The sequence below is a fragment of the Amblyraja radiata genome, chromosome 4 (assembly GCF_010909765.2).
Source record: "Amblyraja radiata isolate CabotCenter1 chromosome 4, sAmbRad1.1.pri, whole genome shotgun sequence".
In the NCBI taxonomy this organism is placed as follows: Eukaryota; Metazoa; Chordata; class Chondrichthyes; order Rajiformes; family Rajidae; genus Amblyraja; species Amblyraja radiata.
Genome location: NC_045959.1, coordinates 10,033,755 through 10,059,855, shown reverse-complemented (window position 1 = coordinate 10,059,855; position 26,101 = coordinate 10,033,755). Strand labels below are relative to the sequence as shown.

The 26,101-nt window shown below is 43.6% G+C and overlaps 1 protein-coding gene across 3 annotated transcripts in view; it reads left to right on the top strand.

The window, feature by feature from the left end:
* ccdc102b (coiled-coil domain containing 102B) overlaps window positions 1–26,101 on the top strand; it is a 506,740-nt gene that overhangs the window by 96,144 nt on the left and 384,495 nt on the right. For all 3 annotated transcript variants that reach the window (XM_033018931.1, XM_033018930.1, XM_033018932.1), the window contains exon 2: window positions 947–1,633. In XM_033018931.1, the coding sequence (XP_032874822.1) occupies window positions 1,016–1,633 (618 nt within the window). In that variant the 5' untranslated portion in view covers window positions 947–1,015. The remainder of the gene's footprint in view (window positions 1–946; window positions 1,634–26,101) is intronic.

Sequence of the window (26,101 nt, the reverse complement as noted above, 5' to 3'; positions counted from 1 at the left end):
GTAGTGTGTGTAAAAAGAGAAAGAGAGAGTGAGGAAGAAAAGAAAGAAAGAAAAAAGAGCAAGAGAGAGATTAGCAAGTAGGAGATAGGAGATGAGTTTTTATATTGTTGACCATCTTTCACCCAGACCTGAAACAGTTGTTTTTTACGATTCTGTTACACCACATAATACATTTTTAATAATACATTTTATTTTTGGGCGCCTTTCAGAAATCACAAGGACACCTTACAGAGATTAACAAGAATAATAAAACATATAATCGGAATAAAATAAATAATAAAGACATCACAGAAACACAAATTAAAAACAGAATTCAATCCAAAGACAACAAAAATCAAAAACACAATGTGAAGAGAGAGCAGCGGCAGCTAAAGCGCGCCAGCGTCCACTCTCCCTTCCGACAGCCATCTTGGACACAGACTAACATGTTTACTTACAGACAAAAAATCATCCCCCCACAATGGATACCACTGTGGGGGAAGGCACAGTGTCCAGTCCCCATCCCCAGTTCACCCAAAGTCAGGCCTATTGAGGCCACCGCAATTGCCTCTACGGAGGCCCGATGTTCCTGGCCGTTCTCACCGGGTGGTGTTGCCCCAGCGTCGGGAGAGTCCTCTCAGCGGCTGGGCCACCTGCAACGGCCGTTTCCTAGCTGGGGACCGCGGCTTCCAAAGCCGACAAGGCCGCGCCGGTTGAAACCAAGAAGTCAATAAATGGAGACCAACTCTTTAAGAATTGGTCTGTTTTATCTATTAGGAAGAGTCGCGTTTCTTCAAGATGTGCTGTGTCCAACATATTTATAACTCTTTACTGAGCTTGATCAATTCTATAGTTTGTGTTGTATAATGATCATATGAAAGCATAGAATATTAATTTAAAATGTTTAGAGGCCATTTGTTCTGCAAGATTTTACATTATAATTTATACTTTTTCGTTCTTTCTGTAGGAAATTGAAGATGAGAGGCTTTAGCAAGTGCAAGAAGAGCTGAAGGAAGGAACTTTTAAGGAAGAAATAATGAGCTCAAACTCCAATGCCAAACGAGGTGAAGGGTCACAGACCCCAAAGGTTCAACAGTCTTCACCTGGACAACTATATGGCCAGATTGGACAAAGCAACCAATCTGAGAGGATGCTAACCACTGATTCATCAGTTCACAGTTTCCAAATCGCATCCCCATCTCCTTTACCACAGCAAGTGACCAAGCATGCCGATATATGTAGTGACTGGGACAGTATTGAAGGACTGTATCATCGGGAGTTGGAAGAGGTCAGGGCCAGAGCTGCTCAGATGGAGAAAACCATGCGCTGGTGGTCAGACTGCACTGCCAACTGGCGAGAGAAATGGAGTAAGGTGAGGGCAGAAAGAAACAAGGCCCGGGAGGAAGTACGACAGATGCGGCAGAAACTGGAGTCGGTCATGAAGGAGTTAGCTGCTATGAAAAGAGAAAAGCAAGAACTGTTAAATGAAAAAGAGCAACTGAGAAAGGAAACAAAGGCAACAGAAACACAGTCGGAGGCTTTAGTCAATCTGGAGGAATATGTGCTCAACACGCTGGAACAGGAACCTGTCAAAGATGTCAAAAATAATAAAAATCCACCATCCCCAAACAAATTCACTGGCTCGCCAAAGAAGGTAAGGAAGGCAACGCCACTGCTCAGTAATACAGCAGCAACAAAATGATGTATACAAATTACTATCATTCATTCTGTACATGCTTTGAGCTACCAATCATCACAGGTTCCCAATCTCCCTCCTCTATTTTATTGTTCTGGTATTTGTCTCCACATGCACTGTTTACTTCAGGCCCTGAGCAATGACAAAGTATTTGAATTACAACCAAGATGCCTTTACCATCAAATGTCAGTAAAAAGGAACTAAGGCCCATAACTGTGACTGATTTCATACTTTTTAGCCTAAAGAATTACAGTTGCTTTAGACAATAGACAATAGGTGCAGGAGTAGGCCATTCGGCCCTTCGAGCCAGCACCACCATTCAATGTGATCATGGCTGATCATCCACAATCAGTACCCCCGTTCCTGCCTTCTCCCCATATCCTCACTCCGCTATCTTTAAGAGCCCTATCTAGCTCTCTCGTCATCAGCCTTCCTCTCCCCCAGGCCCTCCCTGTCCGTTTGCCCCCCTCCCTCCCAGCCCCCCGCGACCCCCCCAGTCTGTTCCCCCCTCCCTCTCTCTCCATCCCCTCACTTTGCATCTGCTTCCTCACCATAGATCCGAAATTGAACCCACGATCTGTGTATCTCAGTCCATCACAACCAAAGCTAACTTTCAATAATGTAACCAATGACACAGATTATGATATACATTTGTCAATAGTTTGCAAGAATACCTATACCAAACGTAAGCAGGCAATTATATATGAGGAGAGATTCTTCTTGTGATCTACTAATAGTCCTGTGACTATATACTAGGCTAATGGTAGCCCTTCTGAAAAGGCATGGCTTTGTGGGAGGGAAATACTGCCTCACTATTTCAATTGAGTTGTTTGTGAAGGTAATACAAACGTCCTCTAATCTCGTGGTAAATACAAATATATCTATTTGTATCTAAATCTAAACTTTATTAGTTATTTAAGTTATGACATCAGATGGAAGCTGCATACCAAATCTCGTTGTGCTTATGTGCAATGACAACAAAATATATTATTATTATTATTATTATTATTATTATTATTATTATTATTATTATTATTATTATTATTATTATGATTATTATTATTATTATTAAATAGCTAAAACAATTCCAGAGAGTCATAGTGTTGTGCAGTACGGAGATGGGTCCTTTGGCTCATCATGTCCGTGCTGACCTTTATGATCATCTATACTAATCCCATCTGCCTGAATTATGTCCACATCCTTCGAGATCATACTCACTCCAATGCAGGTCTACTGTAAATATCTCATAAACATGGTGATTGGACTTGACTCCACCACCTTCTCTGGAGCAAGTTTTAGATATCAACCATTCTGTGTGTTTTTGTTAAAAAAAAAAAAAATCCCCTCAAACCCTTAATTTCTCTTATATCCTTATTCACTTTTTGGCCACACTACGTTGGTAGTCCAGGGGTCTTTTCTATGTGCTTTTTCGAGCTATCTTTTCACTTCTCACTTTTTCCCTCTCTTGTTCTTTCTCTCTTCTTTTCTCTTATTTTCAGGTTAAACGGTTAAAATTGAAGCTGTACAATAATTGTATAATTTTAGATGCTGAATGTTTTATCCTTGTACAATCGCCTCCCCTTAAGGCTTCTTCTTCTCACCTAAATCTATATTACTAAATCTCTGAACTTGACCGCTTTTGGCCGACTGTGCTGCGATTTCCGAGAGAACGCCGCCACCTACGGCCGTCATTTTAGGCCATCTCGCTCAGAGCCCCCCTCCCCCGTATGAGTGCGGAGGATTTTTTTCCGTCGATGAAAAATAAGAGAGATATTAATGTTTTTACAAAATTCCCCATTCTCTCTGCTGCCCCCGCTGGCGGCAGGGGGAGGGACAACAAAACCAGGAAGTGTCGTGCCTCACTCAGTCTCTGCCAGACCCAGGAAGCGAGAGGATCACGGCTCTCTAAGCTGCGAATAACACTGAATGCACGTCTACTCCATGGTGAGTCCCCTCGATGCGGCTGTAAAGTGGCTGCAGCCCTTTTTAAAAAGTTTGTGTTCACAAAATGAATTTTGGTTGTCGGGTGTCTGCAGCCCAATTGTTTGCCTCGCCTTTTTTAACAAGTTTGTGTTCACAAAATAAATTTTGGTTGTCTGCAGCCCAAGTTTGTTTTCACAAAATGAAATTTGGTTGTCGGGTGGCTGCAGCCGAATTGTTTGCTTCGCCCTTTTAACAAGTTTGTGTTCCCAAAATGAAATTTGGTTGTCGGGTGTCTGCAGCCCAATTGTTGCCTCGCCTTTTTAACAAGTTTGTGTTCACAAAATGAATTTTGGTTGACAGGTGGCTGCAGCCCAATTGTTTGCCTTGGCTTGGCTTTTAAAATCGTTGCAACAGTTGGTTGTCTGCCCAAGCATCCATACGGCCCACAATGTCTATATTAGCCCTCTGGAAACCAGTACCTTTGGCCCGCAACACCCATACTAGCGCAACAGACAGCCCCCCCCCCCCACCACTGTCGAGCAGTATTGGAATTGGTAGAGAGGTGGAATATTGCGTTGGTGACCAGCCCTCCCGTGTGATGCTGGGACCCAACGGGTCCCACTTAGTCTAGTCTTATGCTATATTGTTTTAGACATCCCAACAATGGGGAAAAGATTCTGACTATCTCCCCTGTCAATGCTTCATAATTTTATATATCTCTATCAGGTCATGCCTTCTTCACTACTTGGGAAAAACAAATGGAGTTAATTCATCAATCCCCTTTCCTAAAGTCCTCCCATCACAGACAACATCATTGTATATATCATTTGCACTGTCTCCAGCAGAGGCAAATCCTTCCTGTTGTGCATCAAAAAGAATTACATACAATATTCCAAGTACTGTATAACCAGTATTTTGTAAAGTTGCAATATAACATTGAAACTTTTATAGTCTAATCCCCAACCTTTAAAGGCAAGCATACAGTATATTTAAAAATGCACAATGTGCTGGTGTAACTGAGCTGGTCAGGCAGTATCTCCGAAGAACATGGATAGGTGACATTTTTGCCAGGACCCTTCCTCAGACTCATTGTGGTGGTGGCCTCTTTCCAAGTGCCCCCCCTCTTCCACCTACATTCCTTCTGGTTTCACAATTTGGAACTCTTCTATCCTTATCTCACACTTTTTGTCTATTCTTCCCTGACCTTTGTCCAACCATCTGCCTACCAAAAACTCTCCTCACCTGCATTCACTATCTCTTGCCAGGCTTTGTCCTGCCCCTCCTCTTTTTCAAATTTCTTCCCCTCTCCACCTGTTCCCTCACCACTATATCTGAAGAAGGGTCCCAACCTGAAATGTCACCTATCCATGCTCTCCAGAGAAGCTGTTTGACCCAAATTACTCCAGCACTTTTTTTTTTTTTGTCAAGGCAAGTCACATTTATTTATATAGCACATTTAAAAAACAACTCTCGTTGGCCCAAGTGCTTTACATTTGTTATAAGAATAGCACAACAAAACAAACTACATACATATATACATGTAGCCCTCACTCAGAGGACGTCAGGAAAGGCTTGGGAGTATAGATAAGTCTTTAGTCTTGACTTAAAAGAGTCGATGGAAGGGGCAGTTTTGATGGGAAAGGGGATGCTGTTCCACAGTCTAGGGGCTGCAACCGCAAAGGTGCGGCCAGTGGAGAGAGGCCAGGATCGGGGTGATGTGGTCTCTTTTTCAGGTGCCCGTCAGGAGTCTCGCTACGCCGTTTTGGACCAGTTGTAGGCGGGACAGGGAAGATTGGCTGATGCCAGTGTAAAGGGAGTTGCAGTAATCTAGGCGGGAGGAGATGAATGTGTGGATGATCTTTTCCAGGTCATCAAACTGGAGGAATTGTTTTATTTTAGCTATCGTCCGAAGCTGAAAGAAGCTAGCTTTTACCACGGCATTGACTTGTTTGTCAAATTTCAGTGCTGAGTCAAATATCACGCCAAGGTTTTTGACGTGAGGTTTGAGTAGTGGGGTAAGGCTTCCAAGGCTGCCTGCTATCATTTTGATTGAGTCTGAGGGGCCGAGAAGGATGACCTCAGACTTACTCTCGTTTAGTTGGAGGAAGTTCTGGGCCATCCAACACTTTATATCCTCGAGGCAGTGGGTAAGGTTAAACAGATTTGATTGGTTTTTGGGCTTCAGGGGGAGATAGAGTTGGGTATCATCTGCGTAGCAATGGAAGGAAATGCTGAGCCTTTCAATGACTTGGCCTAAGGGGAGCATATACAGGGAGAAGAGAATGGGGCCAAGGATGGAACCTTGTGGAACCCCACAGCAGAGATTAGCTGGGGAGGAGAATGAGTTGCCTCTGTTAGTCGAGAAACTCCTACCTTTGAGGTAAGAGATGAACCATCTCAGGGCAGTGCCATCAATACCAACCCCATACCGGAGACGGTCAATTAGGATGGTGTGGTCGACAGTGTCAAATGCTGCACTGAGGTCAAGAAGGAGCAGGATTGCACAGTCGCCAGAGTCAACGGTGAGCAGTAGGTCATTGTGTACCTTCAACAAGGCAGACTCTGTGCTATGGTGGGCCCTGAAACCTGATTGGGAAGTTTCCAAGATAGTGTTTTGGTGAAGGTAAGGTATAAGTTGACTTAAAATGACCTTTTCAAGGGCTTTTGCATCTGACAAACTTGCATCTGCAGTTCCCTGTTTCTACATTATGCCATGTACTTTTCCCTGAACTCATTATCTTCTATGTCCTTATCTGTGGTAAATACAGATGAGAAATATTAATTTAGGATCGCACCTACATCGCTTAGCTCCATACCTAGATTACCCCTTCATTCTACGATAACCTTCTTGCTCCAGATATACATACAGAATGTCTTGGGAATGTCCGGAAGTCACTGGTGAAGCCAGCATTTATTGACCATCAGTGATTTTGTTTGAGTAGGTTGGTAGATAGCCTATTTATTAAAAGGTGAAGGTACTCCTAAAATGATGGGTAAGGAGTTTCAGAATTTAGGCACAGCAACGGATTATATACTTCCAACTTAGGATGATGCACAACTTGAACATAGAACCATAATAAGGGATAGGAGCAGAATTAGGCCTTTCAGCCCACCAAGTCTATGCCATTCAATCACGGCTGATCTATCTCTCCCTCCTAACCCCATCCTCCTACCTTCTCTCCATAACCCCTGACACCCGTACTAATCAAAAATAAAACATAAATACAACACATGAACCGGCCCTTTGGCTTATCAAGTCTGCTCGGCCATGATGTTAATCTAACTATTCCACCTTCCCCACATATTCATATATCTGTCTAAATCCCTCATACACTTTGCGAATGTATCTGATTCTGCACCTACCTTGCCAGCATGTAGTGTTCAGGCACCTACCACTCTCTGTGTAAAATAAAAACTTGTCTCGCACATCTCATTAAACTTTCCCCCTCTCACCTTATACCTCTAGTATTAAACCACAAATGAATGGTCAGCTATTCTAAGATAACGTACTTCATAAAAGGGATCTGGGTCATTTTGTTGAATTTTTTCAAACTATCTGCAGTATGAACAGTGATCATTTTTTAGGATTCCTGTGGGAAAGCAGAAATTCTGAATTTTCTAGCTAGGCTCCATTGCTGATTTTCCTGCTGGACTCCCCATGAAGTTCAATGGTGGAGTAGGGAATTGCTGAGGTTTCTAATATTTTTACACCCAAAGGTATTTGTAGCGGATGTATTTTTAAAATTTTAGTTTAAAACAAAACAAAAAAAAATTAAATCACATCTTAAATGTTTCTGAATATAAATAACATTTGGAAACTGAAGACATGTTGACAGGTAGCAATGCTGGAAATTGGATTCCAGAGGGATTTCAAGTGTGGGACTTGTTCTAGTCCACTTCTAACATATACAGTGCCCTCCATAATGTTTGGGACAAAAATCCATCATTTATTTATTTGTCTCTATTATTCGTCTCTATGCCTTCTCTCCTCCATACTTTGCTCTTGCCATCATTCTGATAAAAGTTAATCTTCGTCTCATCTGTCCACAAGACCTTTTTCCAGAACTGTGGTCTTTTAAGTACTTCTTGGCCATCCTATGTTTGCGGCTAACCAGTGGTTTGCATCTTGCAGTGTAGCCTCTGTATTTCTGTTCATGAAGACTTCTGTGGACAGTGGTAATTGACAATTCCAGCACTGACTCCTGAAGATGTTTCTGATCTGTCGGTCAGGTGTTTGGGGATTTTTCTTTATTATTGAGAGAATTCTTCTATCATCAGCTGTGAAGGTCTTCCTTGGCCTGCCAGTCTTCCTTGGCTTGCCAGTCCCTTTGCGATTAGTAAGCTCACCAGTGCTCTCTTTCTTCTTAATGATGTTCCAAACAATTGATTTTGGTAAGCCTAAGGTTTGGCTGATGTCTGTAACAGTTTTATTCTTGTTTCTCAGTTTCATAATGGCTTCTTTGACTTTCATTGGCCCAACTTTGGTCCTCATGTTGATAAACAACAATAAAGGTTTCCAAAGGTGATGGAAAGACTGGAGGAAAGACTAGGTGCTGAGAGCTCTCTTATACCTGCATTAAGAAGGCTTTTAGCACACCTGAGCAATTACAAACACCTGTGAAGCCATGTGTCCCAATTAATTTGGTGCCCTGAAATGAGAGGACCATGTATAAACACAGCTGTAATTTATACATGGTGAAACCAAAATGTATAAAAATACCCTTTAATAAAACATGACTGTGCACTTTAACCATGTGTTATTTTTGCCTATTACAAATCTCAAATTGTGGAGTACAGAGGTAAATAAATAAATGATGGGTCTTTGTCCCAAACATTATGGAGGCACGGTATTTCAGAGATTCCACACTGTGTTGCCTCATAGGTCCCTGGTAGACTCTGGACTGTCTGACTCATCAGGTTTGGGCTTCTGAGTCTTGAGAAGAGTCCCAGAATCATTAGGCTATATCGCACAGAACAAGCCCTTCAGCCCAACTTGCTCCTGCGATTAGTTTGCCTAACTGAGCTAGTCCACTTTCCCGTGCCTGGCCAATATTCCTCCAAACCTGTTCTATCCATTGGCCTGTCCGAGTGTCTTTCAGATATCACCGCCACTCCTTCTGGCAGCCCGTTCCATGTACCCGCCTCCCACTTTGAAAAGATTTCCCCACAGGTCCCTTTTAAATCTTTCCCTCTCCCTTTAAACCTAGGCCCTCAACAGTCACGGTCGATCACCCTACTCTTGGGAAACAATTGTGTGGCTATTCAATGCCCCTCATGATTTTATAAACATTTATAAGGTCACCCTAGCCTCATACACTCCAGGGAATTAAACCAAGCCTATCAGCCTCTCTTTCTGACTCAAACCCTCCAGACCCAGTAACATTCTAGTAAATCCTTTCCTCACCCTTTCCAGTTAAATGACCCCCTTCTTATAATAGTGTCCAGAACTGTACAGCGTGCGTCAAATGTGGCCTTACATCATGTTTAGCTGAAACATAATGTCCCATCTCCTGTACTCAATACACTGATTGATGAAGGTAAGCCAAATCTCATTCTTCACTTACAGGTGAATTCCTTACATGGTCAATTTCATAGCGTGATATACCCCCCCACCCCCATCCAAATTTTTCTGCTCTCCTCAACTCCCCAGTGTCCTACCATTTAATTTGTACCCTGCTTTGTTGTAAGAAGCCCCAGACACAGGCATCTGGAGACATTAATATCTAAAAGATTGCTTCCAGATATGATGTTACACCCCTTGTGAATTCTGCTCTATCTCTGCTTGGAACCTGCCAGATTAAAATTCAATAGGATAACTGATTCAGATTTTAGATCTGTTAAGAGTCAAGGGTCAAAAGTCAAAAAAGTTTTATTGTCATGTGTCCCAGATGAGACAATGAAATTCTTGCTTGCTGCAGCACAACAGAATATTGTAAGCATAAATACAGAACAGTTCAGTGTGTCTATATACCATAGACCTTATATATACACATAAATAAAGTGCAATAGGCTGTTATAGTTCAGAGTTTGTTTGATTTTGTGTTTAATAGCCTGATGGCTGTGGGGAAGCAGCTATTCCTGAACCTGGATGTACCAGATTTCAGGCTCCTGTAACTTCTACCTGATGGCAGTGGAGAGATGAGTGTGTGGCCAGGATGGTGTGGGTCCTTGATGATGTTGGCAGCCTTTTTGAGGCAGTGACTGCAAAAGATCCCTTCAATGGTGGGAAGGTCAGAGCCGATGATGGACTGGGCAGTGGTCACAACTTTCTGCATTCTTTTCTCTCCTGGGCGCTCAGGTTGCCGAGCCAAGCCACGATGCAACCAGTCGGCATGCTCTCTACTGTACACCTGTAGAAGTTCGAGAGAGTCCTCGTTGACATACTGACTCTCCGTAATCTTCTCAGGAAGTAGAGGCGCTGATGTGCTTTCTTTATAATTGCATCAGTGTGCTGGGACCAGGAAAGATCTTTGGAAATATGCACGCCCAGGAATTTGAAGTTCTTGACCCTTTCCACCATCGTCTCGTTGATATAAACAGGATTGTGGGTATCTGTTGTTAATATTTTTAATTGTTCCTCTATTAAATTTAGTTTGTTTGCCAGTGTTCACATTCAAAGGCATCCAAAGGGAACCAAGGTTATTCCTGAGTCTTTATTTGCTATTCCAGGAAAAAGAATGTTGGAAATTTCTGAACAGTTGGCTTTGCTGCATCAGTAGTTTAAACTGCAGTGGTTTCCAGTTGAGCAGTTCAGTCTGAGCTCCGTTAATGAAACGGCTTGCTGTGTGTTTCTTTCCATGGTGGTTACCTTTCACCACAACAAGTTGGTTTCCATTAACATTGACTCTACTTATGATTCATGCAAGAATGTTTTCTACGATAACTTGCTTCAGTTCAATGACTGAGTTTGTTCTCTGCTGCATGCAAATAGTACAACCTCGCTCTCAAGTATTATCTGCCTCGGAGAGTACTGTCAGATATTAGAGGACAAGATTGGTCTTGGGTGACCAGCTTCTGTTCTCTGCACAACTGCAATGCGCCTGACTGCAAGTTTTATTCATATTATAGGAAGTACATAAACAATAATGTATCTTGTGTGTGTTGAAATTGCTGATGTATAGGGATCATATTGTGTTTTTCCTTCCCCTTTCCCTGTACTGCTGTAAGTATACAATGGGAGTAGCGATAACTATTAAAGCACAGGAACCACTCTACAAATCCCATAATAGGGATTTTCACTTTCCATTACATTATGGTAGAAAATAACAAAAAAAATGTCCAAATGTTGGAAATCTGAAATAGAAACGGAAAATGTTAGACATACACAGCTGGTAGCATCAGGCTGTTGTTTATTGACTACAGCTTGGCATTCAATACCAACATCCCCTCCAAGCTAGTTACTTGGGGAGGTGTGGTGATTTGGAGTGATAATATTGGCCAAGTGAAAGATGTCACAAAATAGAGAATCTCTGCATTTGCAAAGCCTGCTTGTCCTCTTTCTGTGAAAAGTTACAGGGCTATGAGTCATGGCTCCATGATGTCTGGACTCTGGGACGAATTTGAGGATAAGGTGAGGTCCAGATGTCCATCTTAGTGTTAATATGTATGAAGGTTTTGCAGAAGAGCTGAGAAGGATTGCAAATGCATGAATAGGATTGCTCATAGGATGGGAGTGTTGTAACGTGTTGTTAATTATGTTGCAGAGTGTTTGTGCTGTTATCTTGTGATTGGTTAAAGTGTGGAGCCTTGTCCAAATTGTTTATACTGCCTGGGGAACTGTTTCTTTACTTTAGTGAATTGTCTTCCAACTAGAAATTTCTGTGGATACAATGTAATGGGGTACTTTGTGATTGGGTTAGGGAACTGTCAATAAATGTATTATATGGTCTTTATTTGTGATTAGCTTGTAGGGGCTGCTGTTTGTGTTAGTGAGAATAAAGAATTAGTTGATCCAGTGCTTGACTCAGTGTTTAACTGAACTAGACTAAGGGGGTAAGCTGTAGAGAACATAATTACAGGAGCTCCCATCCAGATACAGAAATAAGTGATTTAAACATCTTTTTAGGATTTCAGAGGAGGCACAGCGATACATTTAAACATCTTTGTATATCGCTGCGACGTTGCAGAGACTTGTTTTTAAGTTTTCTGCTTGTTTTGGGTCTTATCAACTGACTGCGTAGTATAGTAGTTATTAGAATATTTGTAACATAGTTGTTTGATGATTTTGTAACATGGGGGTGGCTATGTCACCACGGATTGTGTTTTTTTTGGTTTTTGTATCGTGTTGAAATTAAATAAATTCTTTTTTGATACAAAAAAAAGCTGACTACCAAGCTCATGGAACTGGTACTCTGCGCATCCCTCTGTAATTGGATCCTCGACTTCCTCATCCATAGACCTCAGTCTGTTCGAATTGGCAGAAATACTTCACCCTCATTAAAATCAATATGGGAGCACCTCAAGGCTGCGTGCTCAGCCCCCTGCTCTACTCACTCTATACTCATGACTGTGTAGCCGGACATAGCGCAAACTCCATCATCAAGTTCACCGAAAACACCACCGTTGTGGGACGAATTGCAGATGATGATGAGTCAGAATATAGAAGTGAGATCGACCGATTGAGCAAATGGTGCCAGCACAACAACCTGGCTCTCAATATCAGTAAAACCAAGGAACTGACTGTGGACTTTGGAAGAGGAAGAATGAGGACCCACAATCCTGTTTATATCAATGGGACGATGGTGGAAAGTCAAAAACTTAACATTCCTGGGCGTGCATATTTCCGAAGATCTTTCCTGTACCCAGCACACTGATGTAATTATAAGGAAAGCACATCAGCGCCTCTACTTCCCAAGAAGATTATGGAGATTCGGTATGTCAAAGAGGATTCTCTTGAACTTCTACAGGTGTACAGTAGAGAGCACATTGACTGGTTGCATCATTGTCTGGTTCGGCAACTTGAACGTCTGGGAGTGGAAAAAGTTGTGACCACTGCCCAGTCTATCACCGGCTCTGACCTCCACACCATCGAAGGGATTTATCAGAGTCGCTGCCTCAAAAAGGCAGCCAACATCATCCTGGCCACACACTGGGAGGAAGGTGGCCTGAAAACACAGGGGCCTGAAAATTGTAACGTCCAGGTTCAGGAACAGTTTCTGCCTTACAGCCACAGCCTCATATAGGCTCTGAACTACAATAGACTATTATTATTATTATTGTTGCACTATTTCATTTGTTTTTTGATTATGTGTGTATGTGTACACACACATATATATATATGGGTATGTTGTGAGTATGTGTATATATATACACACTGAGCTTTCCTTTTCTTTTTCTTTTTTCTTTTTTTTCTTTTTAAAAATATTTTTTATAAATTTCTCTCTCGTTTGTCATATACTATGTTTGCATATTCTGTTGTGCTGCAGCAAGTAAGAATTTCATTGTTCTATCTGGGACATATGACAATAAAACACTCTTGGCTCTTGACTCTTGACTCTTGAAATAGTTAATGTTTTCATATGAAGACCTTTTATCTGAATTAAAGTGATAGAGCTCGAGAGCTCCCCAGAAAAATAATGAGCAACTAGACTAAGTGGGACCCGTTGGGTCCCATGTTCACACGGGAGGGCTGGTCCCCCAACGCAATATTCCACCTCTCCACCAATTCCAATATTGGTGGCCAGTGGGGAGGGGGGGGGGGGGGGGGGGGGCTTTCTGGAGCGCGAGTATGTGTATTGTGTGCTGAAGGGACTGGTTTCCAGATAAATAATGAGCAATGTGATTGAAGTGAATAATGAAGATGTATTTCAGTGAAGCTTGTGAGGAGAAGGGGAGGAGAGTTGATCTGATAGAGGTAAATAGGGAAAGACAGGTGGCTTGAGTGAAACAAACTGTGGCATGGAGCAGTTGGGCTGAATGGCCTGGTTCTGTGTTGCATATTCCAAATAAGCTTTGTGTTATGTTGCCCTGTTAAGAAACACGTCCTGAACTGGTAGCACCAAATATTCTATATTATTCCATCACCATGGAAACATAGAAAAAACCCCCCATAGAAAATAGGTGCTGGAAAGGACATTCGGCCCTTCGAGCCAGCACCGCCATTCAATATGATCATGGCTGTCATCCAGAATCAGTAACCCGTTCCTGCTATTTCCCCATATCCCTTGATTCTGTTAGCCCTAATAGCTATAACTAACTCTCTCTTGAATATATCCAGCGAATTGGCCTCCACTGCCTTCTGTGGCAGAGAATTCCACAGATTCACAACTCTCTGGCTGAAAATATTTTTCCTCATCTCAGTCCTAAATGGCCAACCCCTTATTGTAACCCCTGGTTCCGGACTCCCCCAACATTGGGAAAATTTTTCCTGCAACTAGCCTGGCCGATTCCTTAAGAATTATGTATGTTTCTATAAAATTCCCTCTCATCCTTCTAAATTCCAGTGAATATAAGCCCAGTCGATCCATTCTTTCAGCATATGTCAGTCCTGCCACACCAGGAATTAACCTGGTGAACCTACGCTGCACCCCCTCAATAGCAAAAATGTCCTTTCTCAAATTAGGAGGCCAAAATTACACAATACTCCAGGTGCGATCTCACCAAGGCCATGTACAATTGAGTATAAGAACTCCTTGCTCCTATACTCAAATCCCCTCACTATGAAGGTCAACATTGTCTGCTGTACCTGCATGCTTACTTTCACCATATTGTACTCTGCCTCTCAAATTCAGTCCATTGGATTCCATTGGAATAAAACCTGGTGACAGAATGCAAGGTGTTGGTGAAACCATGTAGTCCATTTAATGATGCCAGTTTGGGAGGAATTTTTCGCCATATATCATAATTCAATTCTGTCAACATTGGAATTAAAGGCAGATGAAAGTTTTTGTCAATTCAAATTTTGCGTCCTTTTCCAAAGAAGCTTTAGAGGTTTTGTGCCTGGAAGTTGGATTTCCTTTATCTTGAGGGAATGGGAAATCTGCAGTTCACCAAAAAAAATCATGACATTGGAATATTCTTGATTAAAGATAGAATTATCTTGCTTATGTCTCTTTAAGAAGTGTTAAAACTGACCCGCATGTTTCACCCTCACTGTTATTTGTTAGGCAGATGCAGTAAATTATTTGACCCATGGGGAGGCCTTAGACTGTCATGGAGATGAGCCAAGGTCGGCATGGCTGGGGGTTACAAATGGTGGAATGCAATGCTGCCTCAGCTTCCCATGGAGTTCACTCCCCCTTCTCCCCCATGCATGATCTTCCACAGTGACCATGGGTGATTCATAACTCTCAGCGATCAGTAACAGCATTGGGCTCACATATCGAATGACACTGAGCTGCAATTATTAGCTCACAAAGCCTGACGTGTATTGAGAAATGCTGGCATTGAGTTCTATATAAATAAAATAGGGGGATTTTTTTGTTCAATGTGCAAAAACGATACCCTGCGGGGAATTAACATCACACATAGTTCTCTACTTGCAGTGCGATGTGCTCCTCAGTGAATTGCGAGTTAATAATAAAGTTTGTGAATGCTGATCTCTTGATCCAATAGGCACCACACAGATTAGAGATGTCATGCAAGAAATATGAGAGGGAAATGACAATGGTGTCAGCATGAATTGGGATAGGAAGTGCTTGGTCTAATTTCCTGGTGAGCGATCGCGGCTTTAACATGAAATGAGAATCAACATTTCGAAAGCACAAAATTGCTTTTATGTTTTAAAATGACTTGCAAATGTCAACTTTCTAAGCACTTCATCAATGCTTAATTTAATCTTCATATTTTATTTTAATTTTCAACTAAATATATTTTAAAAAATACTTCCTGATTCCTCTGAGTTGCAATAAAAATGTTTATTAAATCTTCATAAACTTGTAAATACTATTCTGCCATTCAAAGAGATTATTCTATAATATAGATTGAAATTTAAATAGGTTACATTTTGCATCATACAGCTCTGGAAAGCCGCGACTGTGAATAAAAATGAGAAAATCCACAGGAGATCAAACAGTTCCTATCAGAACCACAATGGGAGACATGTAAAACAGCTGTAGAATTTCAACCCTATTAATCCACATAACTTTTGAACATTTAGGAAGATCTGAGGTATGGTTACGAAGGTAGGCGGTTATATGGAACACAAAAGTGCTGGGAACACAGCAGGAGGAACAGTATCTGTGGAGAGAGAAACAGAATCAATGTTTTTGGTCAGTGACCCTTCATCACAACTGGAACGGAAAGAAAACAAGTGGGATTTAAATTGTGCAGATTAGATTTAGAAAGGGAATGCCTGTGATAAGGTGGAGACCATTGTCCAGGTAAAGTAATTGATTTTGGTACTAGCAGTCTGAGAGAGAAGGAGCAAAAGAACATGTTGCGTGTGATAGAGAACACAGCTGGAAGTCTGAAATAAAATGGAACGCTGGAAATACCCATCTCACCATGCAAGAGAAGAACTAAATTACTGATAAAGTGGATAAACTTGCATCAGAACAGGATGGTTCTGACAAAAAAAGAGAGATTAGTTGCTGAAAATGCTAAGTTCAATTATGATCGCGAATGCTGCAATGCACTTAGAGGGAAATGAGGTGCTGTTTCTTGTGCTTAGGTTGGACATTGTTTGACCAATGTCAGAGACCAATAGCAGAGAGATCAGAGTGGGAGTGGAATAGACAGTTCAAGTAACAGGTGATAGGAACCCCGTTGGCACCCTTGTAACTCAGAAGAGATGTTCTCCATAGCGTCACCCAATCTATGTTTGATTTCTCCAATGTAGAGGAGATATGCACTATTCAATACACAGATTGGGTTAATCTTGGATGGTTAGCGTAAATTTACAAAGAGCAAGTTTAATGACCAGTTTAAGTGAATTTTCTTGAGAAAATTGAAGAGTGAATAATGAAAAATGAATGGACTTAGTAAATATACTGAGCAATTTTGGGTACCATATCTGAGGAAGGTTGTGCTGGCTCTGGAGAGGGCCCAGAGGAGGTTCACAATAATGATTCCAGGAATGAGTAGGTTAGCCTATGATGAGCGTTTGGCGACACTGGGCCTGTACTCGCTGGAGTTTAGAAGAATGAGGGGTGAGCTAATTGAAACATACAGAATAGTGAAAGGCTTGGATAGAGTGGATGTGGAGAGGATGTTTCCATTAGTGGGAGAGTCTAAAACTAGAGGTCATAGCTTCAGAATTAAAGGATGTTCCTTTAGTAAGGAGATAAGGAGAAATTTATTTAGTCAGAGGGTGGTGAATCTGTGGAATTCTGTGCCACAGAAGGCTGTGGAGGCCGTCTGGATATTTTTAAGGCAGAGATAGATAGATTCTTGATTAGTACAGGTGTCGGAGGATATGAGGAGAAGGCAGGAGAATGGGATTTGGAGAGAGAGATAGATCAGCCATGGTTGAATGCCGGTAGATTTGATGGGCCAAATGGCCTAATTCTACTCCTATTCCTATATGACATTCTTGCCATAGAGGGAGTACAGAGAAGGTTCACCAGACTGATTCCTGGGATGTCAGGACTTTCATATGAAGAAAGACTGGATAGACTCGACTTGTACTCGCTAGAATTTAGAAGATTGAGGGGGGATCTTATAGAAACTTACAACATTCTTAAGGGGTTGGACAGGCTAGATGCAGGAAGATTGTTCCCGATGTTGGGGAAGTCCAGGACAAGGGGTCACAGTTTAAGGATAAGGGGGAAGTCTTTTAGGACCGAGATGAGAAAAACATTTTTCACACAGAGAGTGGTGAATCTCTGGAATTCTCTGCCACAGAAGGTAGTTGAGGCCAGTTCATTGGCTATATTTAAGAGGGAGTTAAATGTGGCCCTTGTGGCTATAGGGTAATCCCTAAATTCTATTTTGAGGCTTGATGATCCCGGTCTGTTATGTTTGACTAATTCGTAATATGAAACGTTATATTCCTGTTGAAGAAGTCATATAGTCCAGCCTTAACTTATGTATGACTGTACCCTTAGTGCCGTGACCAAAGCCATCAGCATTACTGTTTTGTGCGTCAGTCTTTGCAGGGACAGAGCTGTTGCTGGAGACCAATTCCTTAGCAACGTTAGGGCAATACTCATATCCCATTTAGAGAGTACCTGGTTCTTGGGGGATAGATATTAAAAATTCCCCTCATAAGTTTGGTTACCAGGGGTGAGTCCCAACAGAATGACGCTCTGATCCTCGCCATAGATATGTTGATAGGGCACTTCTGACGCAGTTAATGGCACTGTAACTGAGCCCCTCATCATAATGGAGGCCTGCCAGGAATTCGAGAACAGACGTTATGTTCATCAAACTGTAGGTGATGTTGTTTCTGTGACAATATATCTCCCATTTCCTGATGTATACCAGATATAGTTTTTGGTGGACTGTCTGTGGCCCGCTGAGATATCGCTTTCACGCTTGCGAAACGACAGGCGGGGTGGAGCGTTCAGGGGGTATGGAGAGAAGGCAGGGATGGAATACTGAGTTGGATGATCAGCCATGATCATATTGAATGGCGGTGCAGGCTCGAAGGGCCGAATGGCCTACTCCTGCACCTATTTTCTATGTTTCTATGTTTCTATGATCTTATGACAGCCTTCTCCCCCGTAACACTGTGGTCACCTGTAGTGAGAATATTCAGAGGTATTTGATAAGGTTCTTTCAAGGAGAGTAGTTATGAAATTTGCCTAACATTTTATGAAAGCTGTGTAAGTTTGTGGTTGTGGCTGGGAATGTTGGGGCATAAAATAATATATTTTTTGAAGAGTTGTATTTGATAAAATCTGGGTGATTTTATGCCCCAACATTGAAGTCTGTGCAGGGTCATTTTTGTCCTCTATTAATATGAATGATTTTGGCATTTTAATGGGTAGTTCCATTTGTCTTATTTGTTTTCTGTGGATGACAGTAGAGAGGATTGCTCCTTGAAACATATGACCATGAACAAAATTAGCAATGTGCTTGTAAAGAAGTGTCATCAACACACTGTAACTTTACTTCGTTTATTCATACTGTAACATACTGTAACATTACAATGAGCACTAGCTGTACGTGGTCTGTCACGGGAACTAGAGAGAGAACAGTGGGTGGGGAGGTTGTAATTATACTTGTGATATGGGGAGTGGTTAGTAGTGGTGAGGTAACTATATTAAAGGTACATGCACATATCATCTACATCCTTCCCCTTAGAAACAAAAGCAACAAGGTAGTGACAGGGCGACCACGTCTCATTCGCTATACACGGTTACGCGAAGTCGCCATAACGGACAGGCGGCTTGACAACACGTCCCGACCGGGTTCGCATCTCGCCATCCACCCTCCCGGCAGGAAAAAGTGGAGCAGGTGCAGGTGCAGGTGCAGGTGGCCGAACCGGAACAGGGGAGCTGGGAGGAGACGGAGAAGAAGGAGGGGACGCGGGCGCAGCGGCGGGCAGCGCGCGGGCAGGCGAGGGGGGCTGAACCGGAGGAGGAGAGGACTGATAGTGCTGAGAAGGCAGAGACCGAGGCATGCGAGGAGCGGCGGGTGGAGCAGCAGACTGCAGCGGAGGAGCAAATGGGTCCGCGGGCAGTGGTGGAGGCTCGTTGACGAGCCGCAGGTGTTGGAGGGACCGGCGGTAGACTGTACCCGCATGGTCAACCAGATAGGACCTAGGCGAGCCCGCGGAGCTAACGACGGTGGCGAGCCTGGAGTGACCGGAGGGGGACTGCATGCGGACGACTTGACTGGGGAAGAGGCGCGGAAGGGGGCAGCAGGACTTATCATGGGAGCGCTTCTGGACCTCGTGCTTAAGGGCAATGCGTTCCTGGACAACAGCGGGTTTGAGGACGGAGGGCATGAGGGAGCGCTGGGCCACCGGGATCGGGGGCCTGGTGGTGCGAGACATGAGCCGCTGAGCAGGGGAGCCCATGGCAGGGTCGCGGGAGATGTTGCGAAGGTTAAGGAGGGCAAGGTAAAAATCGGAACGAGACAAGCGACAATGTTCCAGCAAGTCCTTTGCACTGCGGACGGCGCGCTCGGCAAGACCGTTGCTCTGCGGGTACTCAGGGCTGCTGGTGTAGTGGCGGAAGTTCCAGCAGGACGCGAAAGCTCGGAACTCGGCGCTCGCGAACTAGCTGCCGTTGTCCGACTGCAGGCTGGCCGGGGAGCCGAAGGTAGCGAAGTGGCGGCGCAGCTTATCGATAACGGCCGAAGAGGTGAGGGAGCGCAGCTGGTCAACCTCGAACCAGTTGGAGTAAGAGTCGACAAGAACCAGTTGGAATCGAGAAGATAGAAAGTGAGGGGGCGAGTGGACTCCAGTATCTTGCAGTGCAGAGTTGCCTTTCCCATACGAACCAGCACCCCTCCCCCGTAAGCATGCAAAGTGGAGCGATCAGAAGTAACTTGCTCATTAGCCCTTATCTTCCTGAAGAGGCTTGTTGACATTACATTTGCGACCGCCCCAGTATCAATCTTCGCGGTGAAGGTCGAGTAGTTCACAGTTACATGAACTGAAGGGTCCGTTATCAGAGCAGGTGCATCCAACAGTGAAAATATGCTGGTCTCCCCCTGGGAGGAACCCGAGTCAGACATAGGGAGTTCGTCAGGCTGGTTCTGGGAACCGAGCCCGCTATCAGCTTGCACCAAGTTGTTTAACATACGCCGTGGAGCAGCAACAGGCTTCCCACGGGAACGGCAGGCAGCAGAGAAATGGTTCAGTTTCCTGCAGTAGTTGCATGTTTTACCCAAGGCAGGGCACACATTGAATTGATGAGTGGCAAAGTTGCAATTGGGGCACCGCTGCGGGGTGCCTCCCCCTGGAGCAGTGCCGGACCATGGTCGTGGCGGGGCCGTGTACCGCCGACGGCTAGCAACTCTGGCAAAGTTAATATCGTGATCAGCCGGTGACACCGCCGAGGTGACAGCTTCGGCCAGACGGCAGGCGTGCATAGCCTCGTCAAAAGACAGGTCGGGCTTCCGCAAAAGTTCAGCCCTCAGCTTTTCATCGCGTAGACCATAAACCATAATGTCCCTGGTCAGTTCATCGGGGGTCAGCGTGCCAAGGCGGCACCGCCTGGCCAGGTGTCGCAGCGCAGCGACGTAATTCTCAATAGATTCACCCGAGTTCTGACGCCGCCCGAACAGTTTAAAACGCTCTAAGATGCAGTTAGAGGGGATGTCGCACATCGCTGTAAACTTAGCTAATAAACATACCGGGTCCCGAGCAGTTTCACCCGCAGCGTAGACGAATGATTCAGACCGTTCCAGGGCATCGGGACCAGCCAGGTTGAGAAGCAGAGAAGCTTTGACTTCAGGGGTGGCGGCAGGATGGGCGATTGTGACATAGTGGTCGAAGTCACGTCTAAAGACATCCCAACGATGGGCAATGTCGGAATCGAAAACAAGCACATCGGGCTTGCGGCAAGAAGTGGCCATAACGAGGAAATAGAGAAAGGGAACGGGAAACTGGGGCAAAAGTAAACAAACAACTGATAAACAGGAGGCGCAAGGGAAAGAGATATGACACCATGTAAAGAAGTGTCATCAACACACTGTAACTTTACTTCGTTTATTCATACTGTAACATACTGTAACATTACAATGAGCACTAGCTGTACGTGGTCTGTCACGGGAACTAGAGAGAGAACAGTGGGTGGGGAGGTTGTAATTATACTTGTGATATGGGGAGTGGTTAGTAGTGGTGAGGTAACTATATTAAAGGTACATGCACATATCATCTACAGTGCTGTATCCAGCAATTTAATTTGCACTCTGTTCTATGTTTCGGCTCAATGAGTACTCGCTCACCTCCAAAATGGCACAAATATTATCTACGTCTGAACATGAGGGGCCATTATAGTTGGATCCATTTGTGTTCTGTTCTGACTTCAAGTGTGAATTTCAATTGGAACCACTCAATAGCAATCAGTGCACGAACCATGGCTTGTTTTCTGTTATCTATCCAAAGAAGAATGAATGCCTGTGGCATTGTCTTTAACACGTTACTTTGTACTGCATCACAACACAACACTTATTTTTTGTTTAACAGCACTGGTACAAGCAATGCTATGGTGCTGTGGATACTTTTATCATTTTACACTTGGTGGAACTTTTTTGATAGGACATTTATTAACATTAAATTAAAAAAGACATGTTACTTTCTCCAGTTACATTACATTGAAAATGGGATGCTGTAGTCTGCTGATTTTTCTATTTGGAAGTATTTTGATGATAATCTTGATCTTTATTTCCGACTCTCATGATTGCATTGCATTTACGAACAGTTTGAGAAAAAGAGAGCTGTTTGGTGATGGGATGATTCTTAGACATTAGTAAGTTACCTTATTGTCCTAGATTGTTATGAGAAATACAAATGCAGATTTTCTGGGGCAGATCTTCAGGGACTGAGACAGTGGGTATACCTGAACCAGGATTTATCAGTCTCTTCGTTAGAAGAGTTGGTATTCCAGCTTAGATGTATGTATAGCTGAGTAGGTTTATCCGTTGTCTGATTTACTGTATGCCAGTAATTGTATAACTGTGTAGTGAGGCTGATTTCTCCGTTGAGCTAAGTGTGGCATTGCAATCATTCCGCATTCTTGTACTCTCCCTGAATCTTGTCAAGATCTAATCTGGCTGCGTTTTGCGATTGCTTGGTCTCCCAAAATATACCAAGCACCTGTGCAAAATCTCAGTGGAGCCTACTTTCTGGGTACCTGCATTAGTGAGTTATATTCACTTTAATGATACTGCCCCTGTAAGTTCCTGATCCACATTCATACAATATACAATACAATAATACAATATTTATTACATGTCATTTGAACCTCAGTGAGGCTCAAACGAAACTCAGTTTCCACAGCCAGACAAACAAAGACAATTCCTACAAGACATACAAACAATTCAATTTACACAAACATCCATCACAGTGAATCTCCTCCTCACTGTGATGGAAGGCAAAGTCTTTTCTCTCCCCTGCACCAATTTTTCTCCCGATGTTGAAGCCCCAGCCGGGCGATGGTAAGTCCCACGACCATTTTAGGCCGCGCCGGGTGGTGTACAGCCCCCGCTCCAGGTCTAAAAGTCACGAAGTTGGAGCTCCCGGTCGGTGTTGGAATGTCCCGCGGCCATTAAAGCCGCGCCGGGCGATGTACGGTCCCGCTCCGGGTCGTTCCAACCCCACGACATGGTCTGGAGAGTCGCGTTGCGGGAGCTCCGAAAGGCAGTCTCCATCCGGACCCGCAAGCTCCTGATATTCCAGTCGTCCGGACCTGCAGCTGGAGCCTCCGAGCTCCGAGGCCGGGCCGCAGCAGCGAGCCACCACCGCTCCCCACGCTCCGAGGCCGGCCAGCCCCACGATGGTGAGTAGTCCACAGCTCCGCGACTGGAGCCCCCAGGTCGTTCCAGCTGGAGGCCGCTCCACGGTGCTAGGCCCCAACGACAACGGAGACCCGACAGGAAAAAGGTCGGGTCTCCCGTGCAGGGAAGAGATTTTTTAAAGATTCTTTCTATATCACTCACAATTTTGTTATTGTTTGCTCTTGTCTTAGCATGAAATCAACTTTCTACAAGGTCTGCTCACTGATAGAATTACACCATAGCAGAACAATTCCCTATATACTCGTTGAACGATGCTATTGCCAATTAACACCTGTTTGTATAAAAAGTAATTGGAAAAAAATGCAGTAATTGATAACAATCAGCTCAAAGTGATATTTGAAGACCAGCTGAAGTCTGTCATCAACCTATGAAATCTGCAGATGGGGTGATTTTTTGATGCTGTGCTTTTACACTTGGTTAATTTTGTCACTGAGTTTCAGTAGCCCAACACTGCTCTATATCCGCAGATCGGGCATGAAGGATTGTTTTGACTTGTGGGTTGTCCTGCTAAAGGATTACGATCATCAGATACTTGTAAATTAGCAGTAAATTTCCTTTTCAATTTACTAACAACACATAATGTATCTCCTTCCCCATAAAGACATCTGACTGTCATATGAGGAAAGGTTGAAAAGACTAGGCTTGTATTCACTGGAGCTTAGAAGGATGAGGGGGATCTTATAGAAACATATAAAATGACTAGACTGTGGGATTCCAATTCCAATATTGGTGGCCAGTGCGGGGGGGGGGGGGGGGGGGGGGGGGGGGGAGGGGGGGGGGTCCGGGGCGCTAGTATGGGTTGTGGGCTGAAGGGACTGGTTTTCAAAGGGCTAGTATGGATATTGTGGGCCGAATGGATTCTTAGGCTAGTGGCCCAGTCACTCTAGCCTGTTGTGCTGGCAGCTCACTCACGCACAACTGGTGGGCTGGCAGTTGACTCACGGCTATTCCTTGAAGGCCACCAAATGCACCCGCTGAGTTTCTCCAGCAATTTTGTGTACCCACCAAATTCAAGTGCAGTTTCATACCATTTCAAGCAGGATGCAAGACCACTAAAGACAGTGAATCGTGACCTCTCCCTCCTCCATCTTGCAGAGACTGCCACGCCCACACTTCTGGGTTTTATCGTCCCTTCCCCCCCCTCCCACCAGAAGGGGCGTGGAATCTCTGGAACTCCCTGCCACAGAGGGTAGTCGAGGCCAGTTCATTGGCTATATTTAAGAGGGAGTTAGATGTGGCCCTTGTGGCTAAGGGGATCAGAGGGTATGGAGAGAAGGCAGGTACGGGATACTGAGTTGGATGATCAGCCATGATCATATTGAATGGCGGTGCAGGCTCGAAGGGCCGAATGGCCTACTCCTGCACCTAATTTCTATGTTTCTATGTTTCTATGTTTCATGGCGTGATTGACAGGAGAGAGAATCTCAACATTTTTTAAACACTAATAACTATTATTTTTCATCGATGGGAAAAATCCTCAGCACCCGATGAGCGGAGGGGGACTCTGAGTAAGATGGCCAAAAAATCACAGCCGTACGTGGTAGCGTTTTTTCTAAAATCAATATAAAGCACAAACAAGATGTGCTTAAGATTAGACTTTTAATTATATAGAAGGCAAGGCAACTTTAATTGGGCAAGGCAACTTTAATTAGGCAAGGCAACTTTAATTAGGCAAGGCAACTTTAATTAGGCAACACAGCTTTAACATTTCCAAACCAAAGGCAACGCAACTTTAGCATTTCCAAACCAAAGGCAGCACAGCTTTAGCATTTCCAAACCAAAGGCAACACAGCTTTAGCATTTCCAAACTATATTTTCAAACCACATTAAGGGCACTGACAGGTCAGTAAAACCACTCACAGTTTAGTAGACATGTGTTCTGTGTTATTCGCAGCTCAGACTGAGAGATGTGACCCTCTCGCTCCCCCATCTAGCAGAGACTGACTGAGGCACTCAACACCTCCAGGTTTTATAGTCCCTCCGGAAGGGGCGTGGCCTTCAGGAGATAACTCTTTTATTTTTCATCGATGGGAAAAATCCTCTTGTCCTGCGCAGTGGAGGGGGACTCTGAGTAAGATGGCCAAAAATCACAGCCGTAAGTGGCAGCGTTTTCTCTAAAATCAATATACAGAACAACAGGAAGTGGTCAAGCTGGATGCAGGAAAAATGTTCCCAATGTTGGGCGAGTCCAGAACCAGGGGCCACAGTCTTAGAATAAAGGGGAGGCCATTTAAGACTGAGGTTAGGAAAAACTTTTTCACCCAGAGAGTTGTGAATTTGTGGAATTCCCTGCCGCAGAGGGCAGTTGAGGCCAAATCACTGGATGGATTTAAGAGAGAGTTAGATAGAGCTCTAGGGGCTCGTGGAATCAAGGGATATGGGGAAAAGGCAGGCATGGGTTATTGATTGGGGTCGATCATCCATGATCACAATGAATGGCGATGCTGGCTCGAAGGTCCGAATGGCCTCCTCCTGCATCTATTTTCTATGTTTATATTTATTAAGCCATGTTTTTTCTGCTCAAATGTTAAAGGAAGTGGTTAATGTAGTAGTTGATACATTGGCTTTAATCTTTTGAAATTCCTTAGGTTTGGGATAACTTCCAATAGATTACAATATATTGAATTCATTGAATATGATGAATGTGATTTTTATTATTAAAAGAGTAGGAAACATCAAGCAGGAAATTATAGATAGCTTAGTATCAATCATAAAGAAATTGGTCAGTTCTTATTAAAGATGTTTGAGCAAAGTGCTGAAGGAAAAATCAATTAGATTTCCAGAAGGCATTTAGTATGGTGCCACATGAACATTTATGGTGGAAAATTAAAGCTCGTGGTGTAGGAGGACATGTGGATACAAAACTGGTGGGCTAACAGGAAGCACCAGGTGGGACTTCTGGTTGGCCTGATGTAAGGAATCGGGATCGCTGCTGGCCCTCAACTTTTTACAATATAAAATGTTTTTACAAATGGTTTGGATGGAGGAACTCACAGTATAGTTGCTAAATTTGTTAAAGCCACAACAATAGGTTGCAGAGTAAGTAAGATAAGATGATATAAGGAGGCAAGTGGAATATGAGGCTGGTAAAAATTAATTGTCTATTGAGCAAACAATATAAATAATTTCCAAATAGTATGAGACTCTAAA